This window comes from Lissotriton helveticus, chromosome 3_1, assembly GCF_964261635.1.
Source record: "Lissotriton helveticus chromosome 3_1, aLisHel1.1, whole genome shotgun sequence".
NCBI classification, from domain to species: Eukaryota; Metazoa; Chordata; class Amphibia; order Caudata; family Salamandridae; genus Lissotriton; species Lissotriton helveticus.
In genome coordinates this window covers 2,086,851,463-2,086,875,004 of record NC_136061.1, presented here as the reverse complement: position 1 = coordinate 2,086,875,004, position 23,542 = coordinate 2,086,851,463, and the positions used below count along the sequence as shown (strand labels likewise).

The following is a 23,542-nucleotide window of genomic DNA, read 5'->3' as shown; positions in this document are numbered from 1 at the left end:
TATAATAGCATTGTCCTACTTGTCGTGGAGAGCCACCTTGGCCAGCCAGCTTCCTTTATTCTGTTGCTTCGTGGACTATAGCGCAGCTTTCGACAGAGTCAATCGAGGGATGCTATGGCACAAATTAAATTCCTGGGGGATACCATCTCCTCTTCTCTCAGCTTTGATATCCTTGCATCACAAAACTTGGGTTAGGATCAGAACAAGTGCACAAACATTATCCAAAATAATTGCAACTAAGAATGGCCTAAAACAAGGCTGCGTACTAGCCCCGCTACTATTCAATCTCTACACTGCCGACTTACCCAAATAACTGGCAGGCACAGCCCTGGCCACCACATAATTGGGTGGGATACGTTTACAGACAATGCAATATGCCGATGATATTATTATCATGGACCACACGAAAATCGGACTGCAAAGATCGCTCACCGATCTTAATAAGTATAATACAAAGAACCATCTTTTGATGAATGAATCCAAAACCAAAACCTTGATCTTTGGGAACTACAAAAAAAAGAAAAATCTTACTTGGAGAGCAGGGGGATTACAAATAGCGACCTGCACCAGCTACAACTACTTAGGAGTTTGGTTTAATGTTAGGGCAAACCAAGCAGCACACCTTAGGCACTTAAGGCCTAAGGGCATGGGGATCACTCACAGTCTGAGGTGTTTGAACCGGTACCTACACAGCCCTTCAGCCGAACCAATCCTAAGGGTGCTACGGGCCAAACTACTACCTGCAGTGACCTACGGCCACTTGGCCTTCCCCGGAAAAATGGATGCATTTCTGGGAAACTTACAAACAAAAACCTACAAGAAAATCTTCTCCGTCCCGCAGCACGTAAGGAGGTCGAGGTTGAGACTTGAGCTGGGCCTGACATGCGTAAACCTCTTTTGCCTGGGAGACTTAATTAAATTTTACATTCACACTTTACGAGCTCCAGGACAATCTCTGAAAGAACAACTACAAGCCGTGTTCAAGGACGGACTTTCCCCTTGGCACAAACAGTTGCACCTTGCCTTTTCCACACTAAAGATTGAAGCCTCCTCCCTTACTAATCCAACTATCCCCCTGTCAGTGTGGAAAAAAACAATAACAAATCAAATCATTTCAGTTTCATTCCAGACAGACGTTGCTGGGCTCTCTAAAAATGTACTTTTTACAGCCTTGAATGAATCATACATCAAGGGGAAACCTCAACCATATTTTAACTATTACCTCAATCACCAGACTCGCAACAAAATACTATACTTGAGACTGTTAGCCCTACCAATTTTTAACTACGATCCGCAGTGGGCCTGGTGGAATGAGCAGCCCACTTGCAGGCTTTGCAATTACATACACGAGTCCTGGCTCCACCTGCTATGCTGCTGCCCATTCTTAGCTATCGACCGACGCCGCTAACTGATTCCTGTCTTCCGGGAACGGTCACTGAGACATTGCAGGGAAGAATCGGCTTTGTGTTTTAGCAACAATTTAGCCCAGGCCCTAGCAAGAGCTGGGAAGTTTGTCAATATTATTTTAACCGCACTGCATAATGCTCAGCACTAAGAATCTGATCATGATTTTATACATTTTAAAATTTTACTCTATCATGTATTGTTATGTTTGTACATTACGGTTTTTATTAACTGTATAATAAAGTTTATGCTGATAGGGGCCCTGGGTGATAATTATACAGAACAGTGATATATGGAATACTTGAATTAATCTCAGTCTCTGGTCATCACTCGGGCTGCATCTCAATCAATCGTTATTTTGTGCTCCATGCCACCCACAGTTTGGACCCAGCTCGGGTCCTCCCTGAACTGGTACACAGGCAACCCAGGACCGGTTTTGCCCTAGTTATGGGCTCATCAGCTGGGTACAGCTTGGTTCCAGTGATACAGCGTACATGGGACCCAGTAATGCACCTGCAGGACTGATTGTGCAACCAACTTAAGTAGCTCTTTAAACATGTCTCATGCCTGGCATTGCAGCCTATGTGTGCAGCTTTAAACTGCCATTTCAACCTTGCAAAATAAACATTTTTCCTGGCCTAAACTTTCCTTTTTAATGCATATAAGTCACACCTAGGGTAGCTCTTAAACAGCCCATAGGGCAGGGTGCAGTGTATTTGAAATTGATAGATGTACTTTTAAGTTTTACATGTCCTGGTAGAGAAAAACTCTTAGATTTGTTTTTCATTACTGTTAGACCTCTGCCATAGGATAACATTGGGTTAACTTATAACATTTAATAAATGATAACTTTCAATTGGGAGTAGATAAGAATTTTGAGTTTGTTGTTGCAGGAAAGTCATTCTTTTGCACAGATCACCCCCATTTCTTGACTGATGCTGGTGGTTACTGACTCTGAAGGTGCCCTGGGCATTTGCTAACCTGGCCCGGGTCAGTGCTCTGGTAAAAGATATATGGTCATTGGTATAATTATAAGTGGCTAAGGCAACCTACATGTAAAATCCCTAGTATTTTATAGGATATGTGGGTTTAGAGACTCCAGTGGATTTAATGCATTTAAGTGTGCACTGATGTGGTGGCTGGTGTCATTTTGAAGCTAGACCCGCCAAGCAGGTTGGTTTTAAAATGAAACTATGTAAAAATTAAACTTTGGAATCAGATGTTCCTTTTATTATATATAAGTCACCCCTGAGGTCAGCCCTAGGTGCTCCAAGGGTAGGGTGCATTGTTATAAAAAGCGAGGAAAATATAAAAGATGTTTTATATACCCTGGTAAGGAAAAACAGTATGGTTGCTAGCCCCATACGTCAACATGTGAAGGCTTTAGGATATAATGTCTAACTTTTGATTGGAGTTAGCAGCAATATAAGGTATCAAAATAATGGTTACAATAAAGCCAACCATTTTCCGAGGTCTGACTTATTATAAGTATTACAGGACATTAGGTTTAGAACTTACTATCCTGAAGTTACCTAACGAAGCCCTGTAGCAGCCTATTCTGATAAGCCAGCCTTTGGCAGTCTGAGCCAAGCTGTTCCCTGAGTAGGTGTGAATAGGACAGGGGCTGAAACAATACAGCCACTTGGTGGGAGGAGATTTGCTTCTTGAACAAGCCAAGAAGTGGAAGGGGCCTAGGAAGGTAAGCTGAATTTCAAAGGCAGGAAAACAGATGTCACAGGACCCAGGCCAGCCCCCACTTCCTTGATCCCCAGCCTGAAGGAAGTCCCCTAATTAGATTGAGAGAGGGGCTAGAAGGGAAGTGTAGTCAGATATTAACCACACCTCTGGGTTGGGTTAAGCAGACACATACTCTAAGGAGATACTTTATCCATTTTCTTTTTTAGAGAACAGTGCATTCTGGGTCAACTTTATGCTACCCTTTGTAGGAAATGGTCATCGCACATGGAGATAACTTTATGTCTATTGGTTGGAGAGTCTCCCCCTTCTGCCAGCCCAGAATGAAGGATACAAATGCCAAAGCTGCAAAAGCTCCTCAGAACACTGCCTGGAACAAAGGAAGATGGACTACCCTGCTGAACACTTGGACTACACCACAAAATGATTGCACTGAAAAGGACAGCACCTGGCACACTCTCAAGGCTGTACAAAGAAAGGACTGTCCCTAACTCAAAGGAAAAGGAGTGGACTTTCAGAGCATCAACAGGTACAACTGTGCTGGAAGAAGTCACCTGCAAGCCCAAAGAGAGGATAACCCAAGTTGACAAGTGGTAACTGGAGTATTCCTAAACTGTGTAAGTGCATTGTGGGAGATTGAGTCGTCCTAAGCCCCAAGAGGCAATCCAGAGTCTCTTTACTCTAGGCCAGTGCTACTGGAACCTCTCTCCTCAAATGAAACAAGGAACAAGCTCTGAAAGTTTGGAAACTTTCTACAACGTTTTGCTAAAAATCTCCAGCAGACTGGCTTGTCATCGAGATTCAAGCAACCAACGTCAAACCACAAAATAGCCTGACCACACTGGTTTGCCCCACTAAAACCTCCAGAGCTCTGGACTAATGACACTGAAGACAAAGACTTCCAGAGGCTCACTGAGCTATCACGCTGCAGCAGTCATCATCATTGAATTGAACTCCAGATCCGTTGAACCTGAGGACTCGACGTTGAGAGAAAATCTTCAAAGTAAAAGGCTAGGGGCTTGATTTAGATCTTGTCAAATGGGTTAATGTGTTAAAAACGGTGACAGATATTCCATCCACTGAAATATAATCCCATTATATTCTATGGGACTTATAATTAGAAGGATGGGATATGCGACACCTTTGTGACAGAGTAACCTCTCCAACAAGATCTAAATCAGGCCCTAAGTCTGAAAGTAAACAGGACCTAGCACACAGCGTATTGGACTTGTGCTCCATTGTGGCTGATGTAAAACTTTAACTTTGTTCCAGTCCAGCACAACCAAATAGCTGCAAGTTGCTCTTTAAGTGTTTTGTCGCCATTTAATCTTTGAAAATTTGTTTATCTGGTTCCCTACATTGGATCTTGGTAATTTTTGTGTCATTTGAAAGATAAAAATATTCTCCATTTCCATAAATTGATATTAGATTTTTACTGGGTTGCGCCATTTACTTATGTATTGTTTTGGTGATATTAACTGCTTTAGACACTCCTTTCTCCTTAATTAAGCCTGACTGCTCAATGCAAAGCTACCAAGGGTTAAGCAAGGATTAATTAATCAAGACTTAGCTGGACCTTATTAGTTATTGTGGCATTCCCTCATGGGTGAGCAGCGCTTACAATTCCCTGATTGATTCATTGATTGGTTGTCCTTCTACCCTGCTACCTACTGCCTGAGGGAAGGACTGGACCTGCATGTTGACCCCGAGACCACCCAAAAGACACCAAGGACTAGTTGGATTGCCTGCTGATCAGAACCACAGGGACAGAGAAGCTACCCTTAAAGTGGTGCAATCCCAGTCCTGGACCCTGGGAAGAGGGCCTTAAAGTGCTCTGTCATTCCAGCTGTGGTCCAGTGGACAGAACTAATGCAGTGTGTGCATCTCCTTGCAACTCCGCCTCATAACTGCTGCTGCATGACCCATTCCCGATGCAGGCTTTCACATCACAAGTGCCTTATTGACTGCATCGCCGACGACAATGCAGGACTAGCATTGCAGCCCCGTAGCTTCCTTAGAACCACTGCTGCTCAACTCAGCTTCAAAGCAGGTTTTTGCACTGCAAGCCCCTCATTAACGGCATCCTCCACATGATGCAGGACCTTGCATTGAAGCTTTGCTTGTCCTCGGAACTGCATCCTCAATGCGGGATCTTGAAATGCTTCCCAAGTAGGATTTAAGGTACTTTATTCAATGGGCCTAACCTGCTCCCTGTATCCTGTTCAAGCTCCATCATGGTCGGCCTTAACTTGTGACTTTATTCCAGTCAAGAGTGACCAGATAACCATAGTTTGCGCTTTGTGCTTTATGGCACTGTTTTTACCTAAAACTTTGAAAGTGTATATCTCTAGTTCTACTTATTGGATTTTTTAAAATTTTGGTCTGAAAAAGTTTATTAAATTGTACTATATTCATCTAAATTGATGTGGGATTCTTCCTGTGTTGTCTTTTCATTTTTATTACTGTTTGAAGTTTTGTATAAATACTTTTGACATTACCTGTAAGTAAAGCCTGACTGCTTTTGTGCCAAGCTACCAGAGGGTTAAGCAAAGGTCAATCTGGGGTTTGCGTGTGACCTAGCGCTGACAGAAATTGTGGCTTATGCTTGAGTGGCGTATCACCCCCTCAACCAGTAACCCAATTTACAACAGCCACATTGATCTGGCAGATTGGGCATTCAGCAGCTTTGCTAATATACCCAGCCATGTCACCAGAAGCAATTTGGGCAAGAAACATCTTCATATCAATCAATCCATCAATCAAGCGGTACTTGTAGAGCATGGCATATAACCCAAAAGGGTATGCAGGTGCTGTGGGTATCTATTGGAGAGCCAGGTCTTGAGTTCCTTTGGTAGGGAGTCAACGAGGATGATGTATGAAGGTGAAGGGTAAGGGTGTTCCAGGAGTTGGTAGCTAGGTTTGAGAAGGGACTTCCTCTGGTGTGGCATCAGAGGAAGCATGCTGTCTGTGCAAGGCGAGGTGGGTGGAGAGGATGTTCCTGGGAGGTCGGTGGAAATGTAGGCGGTGGGTCATGTAGGTGGATCCTAGGTCATAGAGGGCTTTGTGGGTCCGAAGCTTAAATTGGATGGGGTGCCAGTGAAGGTCTTTTAGGTGCCGGCTGATGTGGGTCCTCTTGGGTAGGTTGATGACCAGTCTGGCTGCTGTGTTCTGGATTATTTGGAGTCTTCTAATGAGTTTGGTAGTCGTGTCAGCATAGTGTGTTGCCATAGTCCAGCCGGCTGGTGATGAGGGCCTGCGTTACTGTTTTCCTGGTGCTGATGGGGAGCCACTTGAACACTATGTGGAGCATGTGGAGGGTGTGGAAGCAGGCTGAGGCGACAATATTAAATGCAAAAACAACAGTTGATGGACAGAATGCAGAACAATGTCATACATTTACCCCAGTACAGAGATCTGGGCCTAATTCCATCGTTTTTATGCTCACCATGCCATCCCAGTTTGAATCCAGCCATATGCAAATCAGTCTTGACCCTGTGCCCCATGGGAAAAGTCCAGCCCGACCTGCCAAGCCAGGTCCTCCCTAGGCAGAGGAGACAATGTTAACCTGACGTTTCATGGCGAGTTTGCTATCCTGAATGATGCTGATGTTGCAGGCGTGGTCTTTCAGAGTGGGGATGGGTCGAGGTTCCGATGGCCACCAGGAGTCATTCCAGAGAGAGGTGTGACTGCCAAAGATCAGAACTTCAATTCTGTCCGTTTTGAGCTTCAGGGAGTTGTTCTTCATCCAGTCTGGGACCATATTTATACAGTTGTGGATGTTGGTCTTCGTCGAGGTGGGGTCCGCTGAGAGCGAGAGGATGAGCTGGGTATCATCAGCATAGGAGATGATGTTGATGTTGTGGTTTCTGACAATGTCTGCGAGTGGTGTCATTCAGATGTGGAAGAGAGTTGGACTGAAGGTTGAGCATTGAGGGATGCCGGAGATGGTGTGCTTGGATTGTGAGATGAAGAGAGGGAGACATATTCTCTGGGTGCACCCTATCAGAAAGGAGGCAATCCATCCTAGTGCGCCGCCAGTGATTACAATCTGCTGCAGCCAATCGTTAAGTGTGTGGTGGGAGATGGTGTCAAAGGCTGCGGGATGGTATAGGAGGATCACTGTGGCTGATTCTCCTCTGTCGAGTAGCATGCGGATGTCATATGTTGCGGCAATCTGGGCTGCCTTGGTGCTGTGATTGGCTCTGAAACCAGATTGGGAAGGGTCAAGCAGGTTGTTTCTCTTCAGATGTTCAGTGAGTTTGAGGTTGATGGCCTTCTCCAGGACTTTAGCGGAAAACAATTGCAGTGAGATGGGACTGTAGTTCTGGAGTTCGCTGGGGTCTGCAGTGGGTTTCTTGAGGAGGGGCCTCACCTCTGCAAGTTTCCAGGCATTGGGAAAAGTAGCTTTTGTGATGAAAGTGTTGAGGATGGTGGTGATCCAGTGGCTGATCTTGTGTCTTCCGAGGTTAAAAAGTCAGCGGTGGCTTAGGTCGGTGGGTGCAACAGAGTTCATGGGGTTCTTTCAAAAGGGGTGTATATCAAATCTTGAAATGCAGACAGCAGTCAGTGCCATTCCAGGCACATGGAGTTTTAGATGAGCCCCTAAGTATTTTGTTTTATTAGTTTTGATTTCTGTTTTAGACTTTGTGAAGTTTGCTACTTGTTTATTTCTCCTAGAAGAAAGGACATGTTTTCTGTAATTGCTCTACCCTTGAGTTAAGGTGTGGGTTTAGAGCATTTTTTCATTTGGCACTGGTGGTATCCCCAGAGCTACGAAATATTATGAAAGCTCTAAAGTAGAAACAGTATATACTTCTAAAAATACTGTTTCATTTAAGAATTGTTTTCTAATGTCATAATTTCGGCTGTAGCCTAAAAATGAATATTATTTTAACTGGTTTGTCAAATTTGCCTAATGCTGTGAATAATGTGTGCCCCTCAGTCTTCAGCAGATGAAATTGCTCATTGAAGTTCAACCATGTTTGAAAAATGGGGTATATTTTAAAAAACTATTCAACACCATTATGCCAAAATTCAATCAGTAGAACCAGAGTTAAGAATTCTTAAAAATTAAGTTAAAAACTGATGCCTAAAAGATCAAAGTGCCTAGGCAGACATGGCCAACTATGATGGAGCATAAGTCAAATACAAAAAGTGGATTGGGACCGGTCAGCACTAACCTTAAACGTTATAAGAAATTTTAAGAACATGTCTCTGAGAAGGCAGAGGTTCAGCGAGACAAGGCTGCAGGTGGTGTTCGAGGAGGAGGCATCATCATCTGGGAGCCACTGGATGACGTTGTGAGGAAGATTTCTGTGCTTGCACTTAGTCTCTTTCTTGGAACTCGAAATTCTCCAGCTGGATGAAGCTGGAGGCTGTAGCCCCTGAGAGTTCCTTTTGTGAAGTATGTCTGTGCAGGATTTGCTTCTGACTAGAAAAATAAAGTGGGAGCTGCCTCAAAGTCAGACCCACCGGCAGTGCACCTGGGGTGGAAAGACGAGCAGGTTGGTCCCGGTCTCCTCTCAGTTCCCATAGCACTTTTTTTTGCCAAAAACATCCTAAATCCCAATATTTATATTTTGGCTATCTGAGCACCTTTACCACCCCCGCCAATGGTCCAGGGCTGGAGGAGCTTGACATGGGGGTTAGGACTCACTCAGGCTGAGTCCAGGTGCGGGTATAAGATGGTTGGAGCCTTTTCTGTCGCTGAGGCTATCATCAGGAGGCCATCCGACTAGCCCTTGAATCACTCTGGAAGTTAGAGTTGTCTAAGTTGCCACTCATAACACTCAGGCGTAAAATATACCTTTATGCCCAGCTTCCAATCCATAACTTTATGTTATAAATGGGTCCTATAGCCATGATCCAACATTAATAATTTTTTAGAATTGTGAAACTTTACGTTTGTGGTTTAAGTTTTTAAACATAAAAGTAAAATAGATAACATTCTAAAGTAAAGAAAGATAAGACTACTTGGATTTACCTGCAGGGTTTTATAGAGGTCTATTACTTTTTTAATTGTTCGTTAGGTTAAATTAGGCTTTTGATTTTGCTTTATTTCATTTCCTGTTTGCTAAATGAAGTTTGGAAGGTGAACAATGTTATACAAAAGCAGTAAAAAATAAGCTTTATTAAGTGCCCTAATCTAATTGTAGTTAATTACAAGAGTCTGAAGAACATGTTCACGATAGTGGACAGCTGTGGCTCCCAAACACTACACTTCTATAACCATCTGTTTCTTGAATATGTCGTGCCTGGGATTTTTGTATCTCAGTCTTCGAGTGTAATCATTAAATAAACCCTGCCATTGGTCATATGGACCTTTGTTCGTCAACAAAGAGAATTGAAAAGGAACAATCATTTACATTATTCAACAGGACCAGTGAAGTCCATCTGAGACCTCACAAGAATTAACAAAGAGAGATAATGTGAGTTAAAGGGTTTCATTAATCTAGTAAGATTAAATTGTTTTAATCAGTAAATATCAACTTTTCAGTCATCATTATTACAAACTCAAATAATACATTAGTGGTATTTCAAGACACAGTAAAATACTAAATTTGTGAGTTTTACAAATACAAAAATATAGCAAGTGTGTTCCATAAAGGAACTCCCTGATCTAGATTAAGAATGACAATGACAGTTTTTCAATTAGCAAAGAAAGGTGTCAGTTCAAAAACCCAAATGAAGAGTTCTGATGCGAGAACAGGAATATTTTGGCATGAAGCTTTAGCATTTCATCTATAGAGAATTGTGCAAGCTGGAAAGTATTCTCAGTTATAAACCAGTAGACGTCTCTGGAAAAAGAAGGGCTCAAAGTGGAGTTCTCCTGAAGAGAGGTAATCCTAAAAAACTCAAAATGCTCTAGGAACACACGCTAATATAAATCTGTAAAAAACGTAGGGGCATATTACCAACGTTAAGCGATATTTATCGCTAACGATGCTTAGAAACTAACTTTTTACCGCTAAGCATCGTCAGAAATTATCGCAGATAAACCTTGCTATTATCAAGGTTTATCGCAAATGCGATAAAAAACGGCCGCAATGCATGAATATCGCTGAAAAGTCAGCGATATTCATGCATTACCGAGCTAATGCTCTTAGCCATGTTATCCACCTCCCATTGGATAACATGGCTAAGAACTGCTCAGGGCAGGTGTTCGTTTTTGGAGATATTCGCGCTTAGCGCGAATATCTCCAAAAGTTGGTAATAGGAGATAGCGATGTTAGCGACTGTTTCCAGTCGCTAACATCTTGGCACGCCCACTTTGCATGTCATTAGTGATAAATATCACTGACATGCAAAGTGGGGCCCAAGATGGTCGCTATCTCCTACTAGCGGTCGCTAACTGGTGTTAGCGACAGCTAGGTAATAGGGAGATAATTTTATCTCCGCTTTCTTGGCTTTTAAAGCCAAAAAAGCGGAGATAAACCCCCTTGATAATATGCCCCGTAGTTTTTAACAGGTGATGCATTACCTGTACTCCGCATCTAACCGGATTTAAGCAAACTCTCAGAGCACGTAAACTCCCTACTATCTCAGGTATTCACAATAGGTCACAGAATGGTGTCCTTGAAAAGATACTTTGATCACACTTAGCGGTTCAGTTATTTCTTCCCATGAGTCCCATTTCCTGTTATCTCCTGCCTCCCTGGTGAGAACCTCACTATCAGTTGTCTAACAAACATTAGAATATTAGAATGTTGAGCACTCCAGTGAAGACAATGGAGTAGCTACGGGCTTATAATTGCTGGTATAAGTTCGGAACTTCGACATTCAAATGTTTGTCCTCATGTTTCTCACTTTTATATTTACAACATTTTACCCTTAGTGGGTGCAATGTTCTAATATCCTTATAGCCCTTCTACCTTGGGCTATACCAGTTGTTAAAGGGCCTCCCTTTCGTTATAGTCCTTTGCCTGCCGCTTGGGCCTATAACTCAGGTTCAGGGCCTTTAACAACCGGTACAGCCATCGGCAGCGAGCTATAAACTATGACAAAGTATAGTTCGGTAGTTTAGATTGCCTAAAATCTATCTCTGTGTCTAACTACTGTTATTTTTATTTTCAGGTATAATGAAGTTAGTGCCATAAACACTGCCTGCACCTATGATATTCAAGAGTGCTGGGAGCTGGCTTCTGACCTCTATAAGAAGTGGATGAGTGATCCTATCCTCAATACGTAAGAAGTCTCTCAGTGCCTTCTTTAGTTATACATTTGAGTTCCTATCAAGCTGTATGCAATTTTTGGGACAGTGCAAAATCTCCCTTGCCCTTTACCTGCAGATAACGATAAAAAATAAAATAAAGGTGGCCTTATGTAATATTGCCTGAAACATGGTTGGAAAATGATTTCCACACCCTTTTGTATTTTACAACAGGTGGATTAATTGGTGCACCCTTCAAGACCTACCTCTTCTCACCAAAAAAATACATTTACAAAAATTAACAAACAATAACACATCGGCATGTAACCAATTAAACATGGCATGCTTCGAAAGGACACTGTTATTTTACATCCTTTCAGTTGGCAAAACCAGTAGCTCAGATACACACACACAGACCCACCAAAAGACCCTTTCACTATCAGCCAAACTTATTGGATTTGGTGCTAGTCTTTAAGAGCATGAGAGTGCAGTTGGTTGTGTGAGACTGCTGCTCAATGAAAATTGTGAAACTTCTGCCGGTAGTGTGACACTGCTACTCTGTGATGGAAGTTAGTGCTGTTAAGGCTGAGCCAAGCACCTAGAGCAACTTCTAACAAAATGTGTTTAAACTGCATCAGGCATTTCTTTCAAGGATACTCTGAGCAAATAAACAAAGAACCTTGAAAAAGAATCAATGCCTTAACTGAACACTTAACGGTAGGAATTATGCTGAACCTGAGGGAATCCTCTAGTGATTCAGTTGCAGCCATCTCAGCACATGCTGTCTTTTAATTCCTGCTTGTACCCTGACAAGTGTTTATCAGGAGCTGATCCTTGCGAGCATTCAGCTTGGTGGAACCAGCAAGGAATCAGGGCCCCAAAATCTGAAACATATGGTTTATGATTTGCCACACACCTGTTTCATTACTCGGTTTCACAGGTCAGGCAGGACAATTCGAACAAGGAGGAGGTTTCTGTACATCAGTAGCATACTGCAAAAACGTGTTGAACGATGCCTCGATGATCCTCTACGCAGGTCAGGGGACCCATCATTCATTCAGGCAAACCAGGGACTGTACAATGCAATGTGAATGCCAGACCTATAGCAGTATGAATCGTATCACTCCCAAGAAAGAAAGAAAGAAAGAAAGAAAGAAAGAAAGAAAGAAAGAAAGAAAGAAAGAAAGAAAGAAAGACGGAAGGAAGGAACCGTGTGCTTGTAGTTTTGAAGTTTTTTTTAATGTAATTTGAGTTTTTTGTGTCAGTCCTGGTTAAGTTATTTCAGCTGCATTGCCTGGCTGAAAGAAGCTTTTCATCAGTGCTTGTACTGCTGAAATGTATTTTGCAAAGTAGTGTGCTATTTGTCGGAAAGCAGAATACTCGTTTTCTTAGGTTATCTGTCATCATAAATATGTAATGCACCGAGAAAATGTTGAAAAAAAAACATTCTAGCATGTCTCCACACCCCCATCTCTAACTCCCATGATAGAGCGCGCAGGTCACCCGACTATAATTTTATCAATGCACACTTGGGCCCATAATTCATTTCTCCATATTTACTCAATCGGGTAACCTTCACTCTACTACCAGTTTATTAAATACTACCGATTCTCATACCATTAACTTACCAATCCTTGTCACTGGTATCTATGATCACAATGGATCAGGGAGTTAGTTGTAAAGATAAGCAAAACCAGTAAAAATTACCATAACATTTGCACTCTTTTATAATAACCACAGATTCGGGAAGTTTTAAAAACCTTTATCTAATCTTCATCAAGAGTTGTGAGCCAAAGGTTTACAGCAAGCAAGCTATCAATAACCAGAATCATGAAAAGAGTATAACTATGCAAAACGAGCGTTTACATATTTTAATACTGACACAGAGGACTTGCCTGATCGCCGCCGTGAGGGGAACGGCTAATCTTCACATAACTATGCAAAAGATATATTATGCCAACCATTTAGAATTCTAAAGGGAAGGTAAGAACAGGGAACATACTGTAATGAACTCACAGAAATTAGACATAAAATGTTGTTTCCTAAAGAACGGGATAAATAAGGGACATGCTAGAAATCACAGTTTGATTGCTAATAACGAGGTGGGTAAGAAAAGGAACACCATGTATTATGACGACACTGATTTAACCATGAGCTAAGGGAAAAATAAAATTGGAGCACGCTAATATTTTAGAGCAACCACTTTAGTTCGGCTAAAGGAGGGTATATTTTCATGAACAGTTCTTTATCTTTAATTCTAAAGGATAGGAGAAAATTGGGTCATGCTAAATTGACATGAATCACGATTTAATAATGTCTCACAGGAGGGGGAGAGAGAAAGGAACATATGCAATTATGACTCTAGCAAGATTCAGGGAGGGTAAGAAAAGGACGCAAAAGTACTATTTGTTCCACACGCAGATTTATATTTACCTAGAACGGTGTGAAGACCAACCCTGGCCACGGGTCAGTTGAAAGGACAGAAGAAACCACAAGGAATGCAGTTGCCAGTAGGCCAGCAGGTGCAGTATGGAAACCAGGACAGGGTAGACCAGATTAGGATCAGAACAGGACCACCGAAAGTTGAGACCAGCACCCGCAGTTCAGTTGCAACGCCTGTGCTACTCCCTCTCTGCAGCTATCAGTCGAAACCCTGATTGGGTTATCAATTTCCCAAGCAAATTGCTCCGCCAAGCACTTAAGGTCCTGGAACCCCGATTGGGTCAGCGAGTCTTCTGACAGAGTGCTCCGCAGCAACTCTGTTCTCGATCAGCTATTGAGTGCGTTGGGTCAGTGACAGGTCAGCTATTCGGACAATTCAGACAATTTCTCTAGCTAAACCTATGCTAGTTATACTATTTTCAGGTCAGTGTACCATCCCCCAAAGTTGCAAGTGTAAGGATCCCCAATTTCGATTGGGCAAGAGAGGAGGAGAGGTCGACACACCACCTAAGTTTCTGTTACTTCAGAAATGAATATTAATTTTTACGTTCCCGCCCATCATTTTCAGGTTCGCATTACATCTGCATTTCACTTCACAATGGTCGCTTTATTAATAAATACATTGTAATTCAACAGGTACACTCTGGCTTCTTCGACTGAGGGGAGAGGTCAGCTTCCCAGGCGCATCTTGGCTGTCTCTTGTCTTGGCTTGGTTTCAATGACAGATGACTACAGCCCTCCTCTTGTAGAGTACCGTGTGCAAAAGGATTTTCAAAATGGAGTATTCCCGTACCTCTGGCCCAAAGATTATGATACATGAAAAGTAAAAGGAAACAGTTTTAGAGCACAGAATAAATGATTTCACTGTATACCATGAACTTCTACTCTATACCCATTACTTTATAACGTAAATGTAAATGTAAATGTAAATGTTTTTGCACTTGTATAGCGCGCAGCTACCCGGACCGGGTCTCCCAGCGCTTGTACTCATACCGCTAAGGAACAATTCCTGGTTTTCCTTGTGAAGTGTCCACTCCTGGGCACCCCCATGGTGAAACCAGGCATCCTCGCGCTGTTGGGGCCGTTGTGGAGATTAAGCAAGCTATTGCCCAGAGTTGCAGCGTGGGACCTATGATTAGAATAGGCACTGAGGCGAGAATATCCGGTCAGAGGAATTTGAGCCCTATTTAAACTATAGCATTAGGATTAAGCAGAACGAACAGCTTAGCAAAAGCAGCAATGCAAGCTTCTCGCATGTGAGAACACAAAGCAGCCATCTTAGCTCTAGTGCGCAGATGCGACAGATTCCCTCCAAAGCTGCGAGTACGTCACATCACATGGGTATGACCGATGCATGCGCAGTAGAAATTTCCGCGTAGCAGCAGCCATCTTATTTGCAAGCGTATTAGGATTAGAAAACACATAAGCAAGCTTCACTTGGATACCCCGTATTAAGGGAAAATATGCAAAATTTGTAAAACGAACATGTTGGCTACATTATTAACGTTATTCGAGGTTCATGAGTACGGCAAGTCGCGTTACATGCGAATCCTTGCTCCATCACCCACAAAATGGATGCTCCAGAGCATAAAGACACGCCCTGTTCATTGTTTAAAACATATTTTCGTTTTGGGGATTTTTTTCACAACGCGTTTACGTGTGAAACATTCAAATATTAATTGGGACGTGTCTCAGAGAGCAGTTTTTAAGCATTTGAAACTACAGCACTTTAGTGGTGCTTTTTGGGGAGTAGCGAGGGAAGGAGATCTCTGATATCAAAAGCCGGTAAGAATGACTGGGTACAGCATGCTGTACAAAAACATTATTGAGAGAAAAAGGGAGACAGGCAATGAGGGAGGCTGGAAATAGGACGAGATGCATGAAGAGGGGGATAAACGAGAGGAGACTGAGCTAAAAAGTGGGAGAAAGAGGAGGAGTGGGAAACAAGAGGATGGTGGGGCGATGCCATTGTAGAGGAGGAGAAGCATGTAGAGCAACAAGTAGTGGCGGAGGTAGGTTGAGAGCAAGGGATGACTGCAGTAAAAAGAAGTAGATGGTGCTGGGAGGGCAAAAGTAGAGGAACGAGGAAATATGATACGAGAGTGGAGAATAGAAGAATGTGCGCTAGAGGAGAGCAAGGACTGGTTTGGTGAATGTGCTAGCAGAGAACAAAGAGATAGGAGTGAGGCTATGAAAAGAAGGGGTGGAGTGACGCTGCAAGGGCAAATAAGGATGCCTGCCTTGGGGCGTGGACTGGGGGGCTGGACGCAAAGTGGGTCAGTGTCACGGTGATCGGAGAGAGCTGTGACATGTCTACATCTACACATTGACCCTTTTGAGAAAGTATTACCACCACAGCCTGCAAATATGTGGTTCGCTTGGCTTGCAAGCATGAGCTAAATAAGGCACTTTACAGGAGCCCTGGTGAAGAGGACAAAACAGATGAACAGTCCTCTATGGAATGCCTTATGGAAACTCCCTCAGAACCACTGAAATAGGCAGTGTTGTGAGGGTTCAATACCACAGGCTGTTACTAGGTATTCCTTGGGGCCTCTTTTAGCCACATATGGTACTGCACCCTGCAACATGGCTAGGCAAGGGATATGGCACAGAGGAGAGAGCTGCCAGCTGGTGAGCTGGGGATCCGTGTTCGAGTTTGCTGTCCGGCTCAACATACTGTGATAATTGGCGGATTGTTTAGTTTCACTGAGCCCATGGCTAGGCGCGCTATATATGTAAAAGTGTTTGTAAAGTACAAAAAAAGTGCAAAAAAGCAAAGTAACCAAATATTAGCAAAAAAGCAATATCCTCTAGGGGTGGTGGGGGCCTGCTAGCTGTGTTGTGGAGGTGTGAGGGGGAGGCACATGGGGATTAAGAGACATGAACTAACCAAAGCAATTTTGTGGGAGGGTGGAGGGTGAGGCATAGAGATAAAGCAACCTGACACAGTTTCATTGCGCAAGTAAACAGAAGTTAACAAGCAAAGAGGCAGGCCAACAAAAAAAAGAGTCCTCGCTGCCTGAACATATGTAAGAGGGCAGTCCCTATGGAAGGATATATAATTCCGTAAGGAGGGACTGCTATGTGTATTTACCAAAGAAAAGCCAGCATTTCTAAACACAGAAACAGGAACCATTGGAAAAATGTGTTTTTTCTAGCCTAAAAGCTAGATACAGCGTGTCTCAAAGAGACAGCGCAAGCACTGCCTAGACCATACTTTAAGAGTGACACTGCAAGCTGAACATAAAATTTACTAGTAAATAACAATAAATCCATATTTTAAACATATGCATAACAAATTGTACAACCATGCAGTTACATGTTGTTATCCTTCATTCTTGCAGCATAACTCCAAACCTGAAGACCACCATTTACTGCCACGCTATAGCAAGAGGTGGGGAAACGGAGTGGAATTTTGCCTGGGAAATGTTGAAAAATGCAACTGTTGCATCGGAGGCTGACAAACTGAGAACAGCACTAGCTTGCACTAAGGAACCCTGGATCTTAAACAGGTGTGTGAGAGAGCTTTCCTGAGTAAACCTATGGAAGGATGGGCACTAAATGAGTTAAATTACTTAGTGGCACAAACTACCTCAGTTGAAGCAGTATTAGGAGAACGGGTATTATTAAATCAATCTTTATCATTTGTACACTTACTAATAGCGTGGGTACCAATATTACTATAATTAGAATTCAAGCAATGGTTAGTGTAAATATAAATAATAGAGTGAATATTAATGATCTTTTCAACAAGCTGTATTGTACATTGAACATTTTAAACCAACTTTAGAACGTTCATGAATAAAATACATTAGGGATCTGACAGACGGTTCTATGTACTACTTACATATTCCATCTTGAATATATAGGTAATTCAATGGTATGTGTGGTCTTACCAGTCAAAGGCACTTTTGCTGTACACAAGGTGGTTTTCATTTTACAAACCTGTTGCTGTTTATGATCATTCATTATGTATGTTCATATTTCCGCAAATCTGTACAAAGTATGGGCTAGTGTCCCAGATATCAAGCATTCTAATTATCCTTGATCTCCAAATTTATGTCATATGTGTGATTGGTTTCATATCCTGAAAATCATAGGATCAGCCACATTTTTTGCTCCCAGGCATGAGTCATATGGGGATTATTACAGAGGCCTTTTTTGCATCCTACCTGTCTGGACATAAACAATTTGTCAAAATGATCTTAACAAGGCCTCTTCAATTGCCATCAACATGCACTGTATGCTGGGAATTGATCTTGCCACCTACTCTTTTCAATATGTACAAAGAGTAGATGGGAGAACTTGAGGATGAAATGAGTTTCTCCACTCACCGGTACAGTGATGAAAAACAACTATAACTACAGGAGCCATCCATAGAGGATATCCACTGTGTAAGGAGCTGTGCAGGTGTCAGAAAGGCTTAGCCGTTAAGGATTATACTATATTCACTCACAAAATAACTAAGTCCTTTTTTTATCCTTTCGGAAACAATCCATGAGTTAAGAACAATCACTGTGATCAATGTTGGCAAAAAGTATGCTAGACTACTTTTGTCTTCTCAATTATCATTGTCAAGTTATGTTTATGAAAAGATCAAGGCATGTTGTCAACTAGCATTGTTAATGTAGTGTGACAAGTGAGGTGACGCTGGGCAAAGAGGTGAGCAAGTGGTATTAATTCAGTATAAATGTGAGTTATAAGGATGACTTATGGAAATTTGAAAGCTGTGCATAAATGATAATTTCGAAAGATAACTATAAGTAATACATTTGTTATGCTTGGGTAGTTTAAGGTATGTTTGACACAAATAAGTTAGAAATAAGTACATAAGTGGTGCATAAATGACAAAAAATAAGCAATGTCTATATTTGTAGAATTCACAATGTTTGTAGCACGCACTTTGGGTTTGTATACCAAACCTACATTTTCCCAGACAAATTGTATACTAAACCTACATTTTCCCATACCAGTTGAGCAGGAGACCTTGGAGTATAATCCCAGTCGGCCGCCATCCAACAGTGCTTTTACCATAGGAAAGTTTAAACAACTCTTGGCTGATTATATTCAGAAAGCATTGGCATCTGCTAAATCAGAGTCCCCTTTAGACATCTATACTTCTAGGATTTCTGCAACTATGTCCAGTCAGCTGTCCCCTGCCATCTGCTCTTCACCTAATTTATCTATTAGCACGGGGAAAATTCCCTTAGTTTGGAAAGCAGCACAGGTCATATCAAATCAAAAGAAGGTCAATAAGTCATCTTTGGATCCTGCTTCCCTTATTGGGCAGGCTGTTTAAAGGACAAATAAACAATCAACTCATGGAGTATCTAGAAAAAAACAAGGTCCTGACCCATCTAAGTGGCCAACTACGATGGCTGTCGGAAAGGCTTCAAACGGGATTTGGAGAATCCGATTCAGAAACTATGTTTCGGAATGAATCGGATACATTTCCGAATGAACAATTACATTGCAAAGAAACTGTTTGGGCTGTCGTAATCGGTTCCGATTGGCATTTGGACTGCCAAGCAAGGTCCTCCTTGGACCTGGCTTAGCAGTTCGGGCTGGATGGATTGTTCCCATAAGGAGCAGGGTCAAGATTGATTTGCATATGACTGGGTCCAAACTTGGCTGACATGGTGAACGTAAAAACGATGGATCTTTGTTGCTGGGGTGAATGTTTGCATTGTTCACCATTCCGTCCATCATTTGTTCCTTTTGCTTTTGTCGCCCTAAGTGGGAAGGCTATGCCCAGACATTGGTCCCATGCTCACTGCACCACTGAATTTAAGCTAGCTTGGCTGTTGAGGGGTGATGCCCACATACTGGTCCCAGGATGCTTTTTTCATGTCCAGGGAGGACCTGGCTTGGCAGTTCGGCTGGACAGTTCCCACGAGGAGCAGGGTCAAGACTGATTTTTATATGTCTGTGTCCAAACTGGGGTGGTGTGGTGAGCAAAAGAACAGTTAACCCCAGATCGTTGTGATTAGAGGTGAATGTTTGCATTGTTCATCATTCCATCTATCATTTGTTCTGTTTGGACTTGTCTGCAGCATTCAATACACTCTCATCTTAAGTGGCTTGAAAGGCTGCAGGCAATAAGAATCCATGGTATAGCACTACAGTGCTTCAATTATTTTTTAACTAACAGAAACCAGCCTATCAATCTGGGCTCCTATAAATGGTGCACCCTAGAGCTAGTCAAGGGAGTGCCTCAGAGCCCCATGCTCTTTAAAATCTATGTGCCTCCCCCCTCCTTGGCAAAATTGTCAAGCATTTGGATTTAAACCACTTTCATATGCTGACAACACACAGCTAATAATCTCCTTCAATAAAAATCTGAGCAATGCAAAAGCAAGTTTTTCAGCCAGGATGACAGAAACTTGTCTCCAGTTGAATACCAGCAAAACTGAGACTACGCTGTTTGGCAGGACCCAACGTGTCTGTACGGTATACAACCTTTACAACGAAACTTTTACAACGACCTACCATTACAACGCAACTTTTACAACGCAAACTATTACAATGCATTGCGCTGGGGGGCGCTCTAGGATAGGGAATAGGTTAATTTACTATCCAATAACCTTCCCTACTATCCACGGGGACTGGAGTTGGAATAGTAAATTAAACTATTCACTATCCAGCACCCCAAAGCGCTATGCGTTGTAATGGTATGCGTGGTAAAAACCGCGTTGTAAAGGTAGGCGTTGTAAAAGTATGCGTTGTAACGTCATACATCCGTCTGTACCCACGACTGGTGGTTTCTGAATTAGACTCAACGTCAATTCCTAATCTGGCTGTCAAATACTTGGGCATTCGTCTAGATCAGTCGCTCTTTATGCAAGCCCAAGATTGTTGTTCCACCACCAGGGAGCAGGACCACATCTCCCAAGCACCACCACTGTATCACACTGCCAACACGACGTGCCAGGAGGCGCATTTAGCCGAGCCCGAGATTGCTGTTTCCCCACCAGGGAGCAGGACTACAGCTCCCAAGCACCACAGCGGCATCACACCACCAAAGTGACGTGCCGGGAGGTTCATTTAGCCAAGGCAGGACTACCACAGCGCATGACGCATGCAGGCATGCCAGGGCCGCGTACAGGCAAAGCCCGGGCCAAGGATGGGCCAGTCTGCTCCTGTCAGTGCCTGACAGAGGCTGGCCTGGGCCACCCCTCTTTCACCCCCATCCAGAAGTCAATATGGGTAAGCGCAAACAACCATGCAGCTCTGACTTGTTCAAGGCAAAAGCTAAAGTACCACGGAACTGTGCCTCTATTATCTCGTACTTAACAACAGCTGTGGGTGCACTGTTAGAGGACATTCAAAATGCTGAGGAACTGTTGGGTCTGGGGGCAGACCTAGTAGTCTCAAGCATGTAACCAGCAGATGCTACATTGAAAGTAATCCCAGGTGAGGCAGCTGTCACCGACACTGAGCAGGGTGTTTCCATACAGGGCTCGCAGGGTTTTACCCCATTAGAATCCCAGGGTCCACTACAAGGGACATCAACAGCAGAGGGGGTAAATCTGGTCGGGGTTATATCTCCTCACCTGAAAATGTTCCCCGTTAAAAAAAGGGAAGAAAAGAGGCACAGTCATGGCGGATCTCTCGTCACGCCAGAATCGAGGTGGTATTCTGGACTGCGACCAACTATCAAATCCTGATGTGAGATCAATCGTGGGTGACTTTTTTCAGTCGCACCTGGAACCCCTTTTTGCAACACTCCTGGCGGATATAATCAAGCTTGTTAAGACTACGGTAGAAGGGCTAGTGGGGAAAATGCTAAGATTAGAGACTCAATTGACGGAACTGAACACTAAGGGGATGATTAAAAATACGTACAATGCAAATAACCTGTTAAACACCACCCATTTTAGAAAAGGGGAGGGGTCTGTGAGGTAGGAAAGACGCAGCATTCTACGCTCTGGCGTAGCCATCCATGATAAGGTTAAGGATAGAAAAGATCTAGATGTTAGGTTGGTAGATACTAACCCTAATTATGCGGGAGCGCCTCTTCCTTCAGAAAACCAACTCCACGTTGGGCATTGAAAAGCACCCACATAAAGGATTGCAAATGACTGTAGGTTACATCTACCCCTAGAAGCCACTCCTTTGGTAGCAGTATTAACAGAGGTACCCCCGCTTAAAGATATAACCAATGAACTAATTCGTAAATTTTAATTCTGGTGTAAACAACTGTCACACAATGGGACACTAGCGCCCTCCCATATTATCATGGCCAGATGGGTGGGTTGGGTAGGTTGGAGGGACAAACCAGGAGACGGTGACTGCATTATCAATAACTTTGATCAGAATGAGATGGCTGGGAAGTTGTTTCAAGGAGGTCTAAATCAGGGCCCAAGGGGCATTAAATCACTGCCTCTTGTTTTATTTTATCTCCCAAAAGAGGGTACCCAGGACAAGGGCTCAAGTAATTTAGGGTGATTAGTTCCGGAATCAACAAGGGGGAGTTCAGTTAACAGATTAAGAAATAGGGATGGGCTTCCTCTCTTGGCTGCTTCCCCAGCTCTCCTAACAACACTCCCAAGACCAGAAGTTGCAAGTGGGGGGGGGGGGCAGGTGAAAATAGAACTGTCACTCCATGCTCTAGTAAAAGGAGCTTGGAGAGAGTAAACAAACGTCCAGGGGTCCTTAGCTGAAATATTGTGGGTTAGAGAAAAAAAAATGTTCCTAGGTGGTCTGACATTTTAAGGGAGTATGATGTGGTTTGCCTACAAGAGACATGGGAAACCGAAAATACCCTCTAGGTGGATGGTTATGCAACCTACTGGAAACCTGCACAGCCTTCCCCAGCAGGTAGAGCAAAGGGAGTATGATGTGGTTGGCCTACAAGAGACATGGGAAACCTAAAATACCGTCGGGTGGATGGTTATACAACATACTGGGAACCTGCATGGCCTTCCCCAGTGGGTAGAGCAAAGGGGGGTTTAATAACCTTAATTTCCCTTAACCTCTCAGGCACCCATTGCATACTGGATTCTGGCTACTGTAACTGTTTAGTGGTCCAAATAACACCCTTTAACGTGCTGAAATTACTTATTCCTGAGCTGGAGAGCGATCTGGACTAATCCAGAATTGGTGGTGAATTGTGAGATCACCCGGGATTGCTTATTCTTGGATAGAGTAAGTAGCATTTCCTGCATAGGTAATGTTAAGAATTTAACAAAGAAATTAGGACGCCCCGAACCTTTTGATTTTCTAAACAAACTTATGAAAGAGGACTTATTGTGGGCTAAAAAATTTTTTTAAACATGATGCAAACTGAAAGAGAGGCTAGAGAGTTAATGAAGCCCACTGTAGGAGCCTATCTATTACAACAGATCCAACGATAGAACCCTATTTAAATGTTATAAAAAAGTCTTCATACTGCTTTCTTTTAACCAGATTTAGATTCATTTTTCATTTCATTTTCAATCTTTATTCGGTTTAAAAAACCTTATAAGATACAATACATACAATCATAATACATCATAACACAATATAATGCATAAAAATAGCGGGTAGATAAAAATATCAACACACTTTCTTTGTATAAAACATAGAGTTCAATTCATTTCCCAGTTTGTCCGCTTGGGGGTGGTTTCGTCCTAGTTAGCCCCTCTAATGTACAAGAACACTGAATAAGTATACAGAGTAATAAAACAATAAGTTAAACATCTGTTTTTGTTAAAAAAAAAAAAGTATACACCAGAACATTAGTGCAGGCAGCACTTTAGCAATCAACAGATGACTCAGTAACATGGTAAACTCGCCTATTTCCTTATGTTTTTTGGTCTTTCATCTTCCTAATCAAGGCTACACATAAGAGGAAACGGCTCAGGCTGAACA

At 42.7% G+C, this 23,542-nt stretch overlaps 1 protein-coding gene across 4 annotated transcripts in view; it reads left to right on the top strand.

Annotated features, from left to right (window-relative positions):
• LOC144824122 (aminopeptidase Ey-like) overlaps positions 1-23,542 on the top strand; it is an 836,887-nt gene that overhangs the window by 709,002 nt on the left and 104,343 nt on the right. For all 4 annotated transcript variants that reach the window (XM_078683237.1, XM_078683239.1, XM_078683235.1 and 1 more), the window contains exons 17-18: positions 11,173-11,283; positions 17,035-17,202. In XM_078683237.1, coding sequence (XP_078539363.1) covers positions 11,173-11,283; positions 17,035-17,202 — 279 coding nt within the window. The remainder of the gene's footprint in view (positions 1-11,172; positions 11,284-17,034; positions 17,203-23,542) is intronic.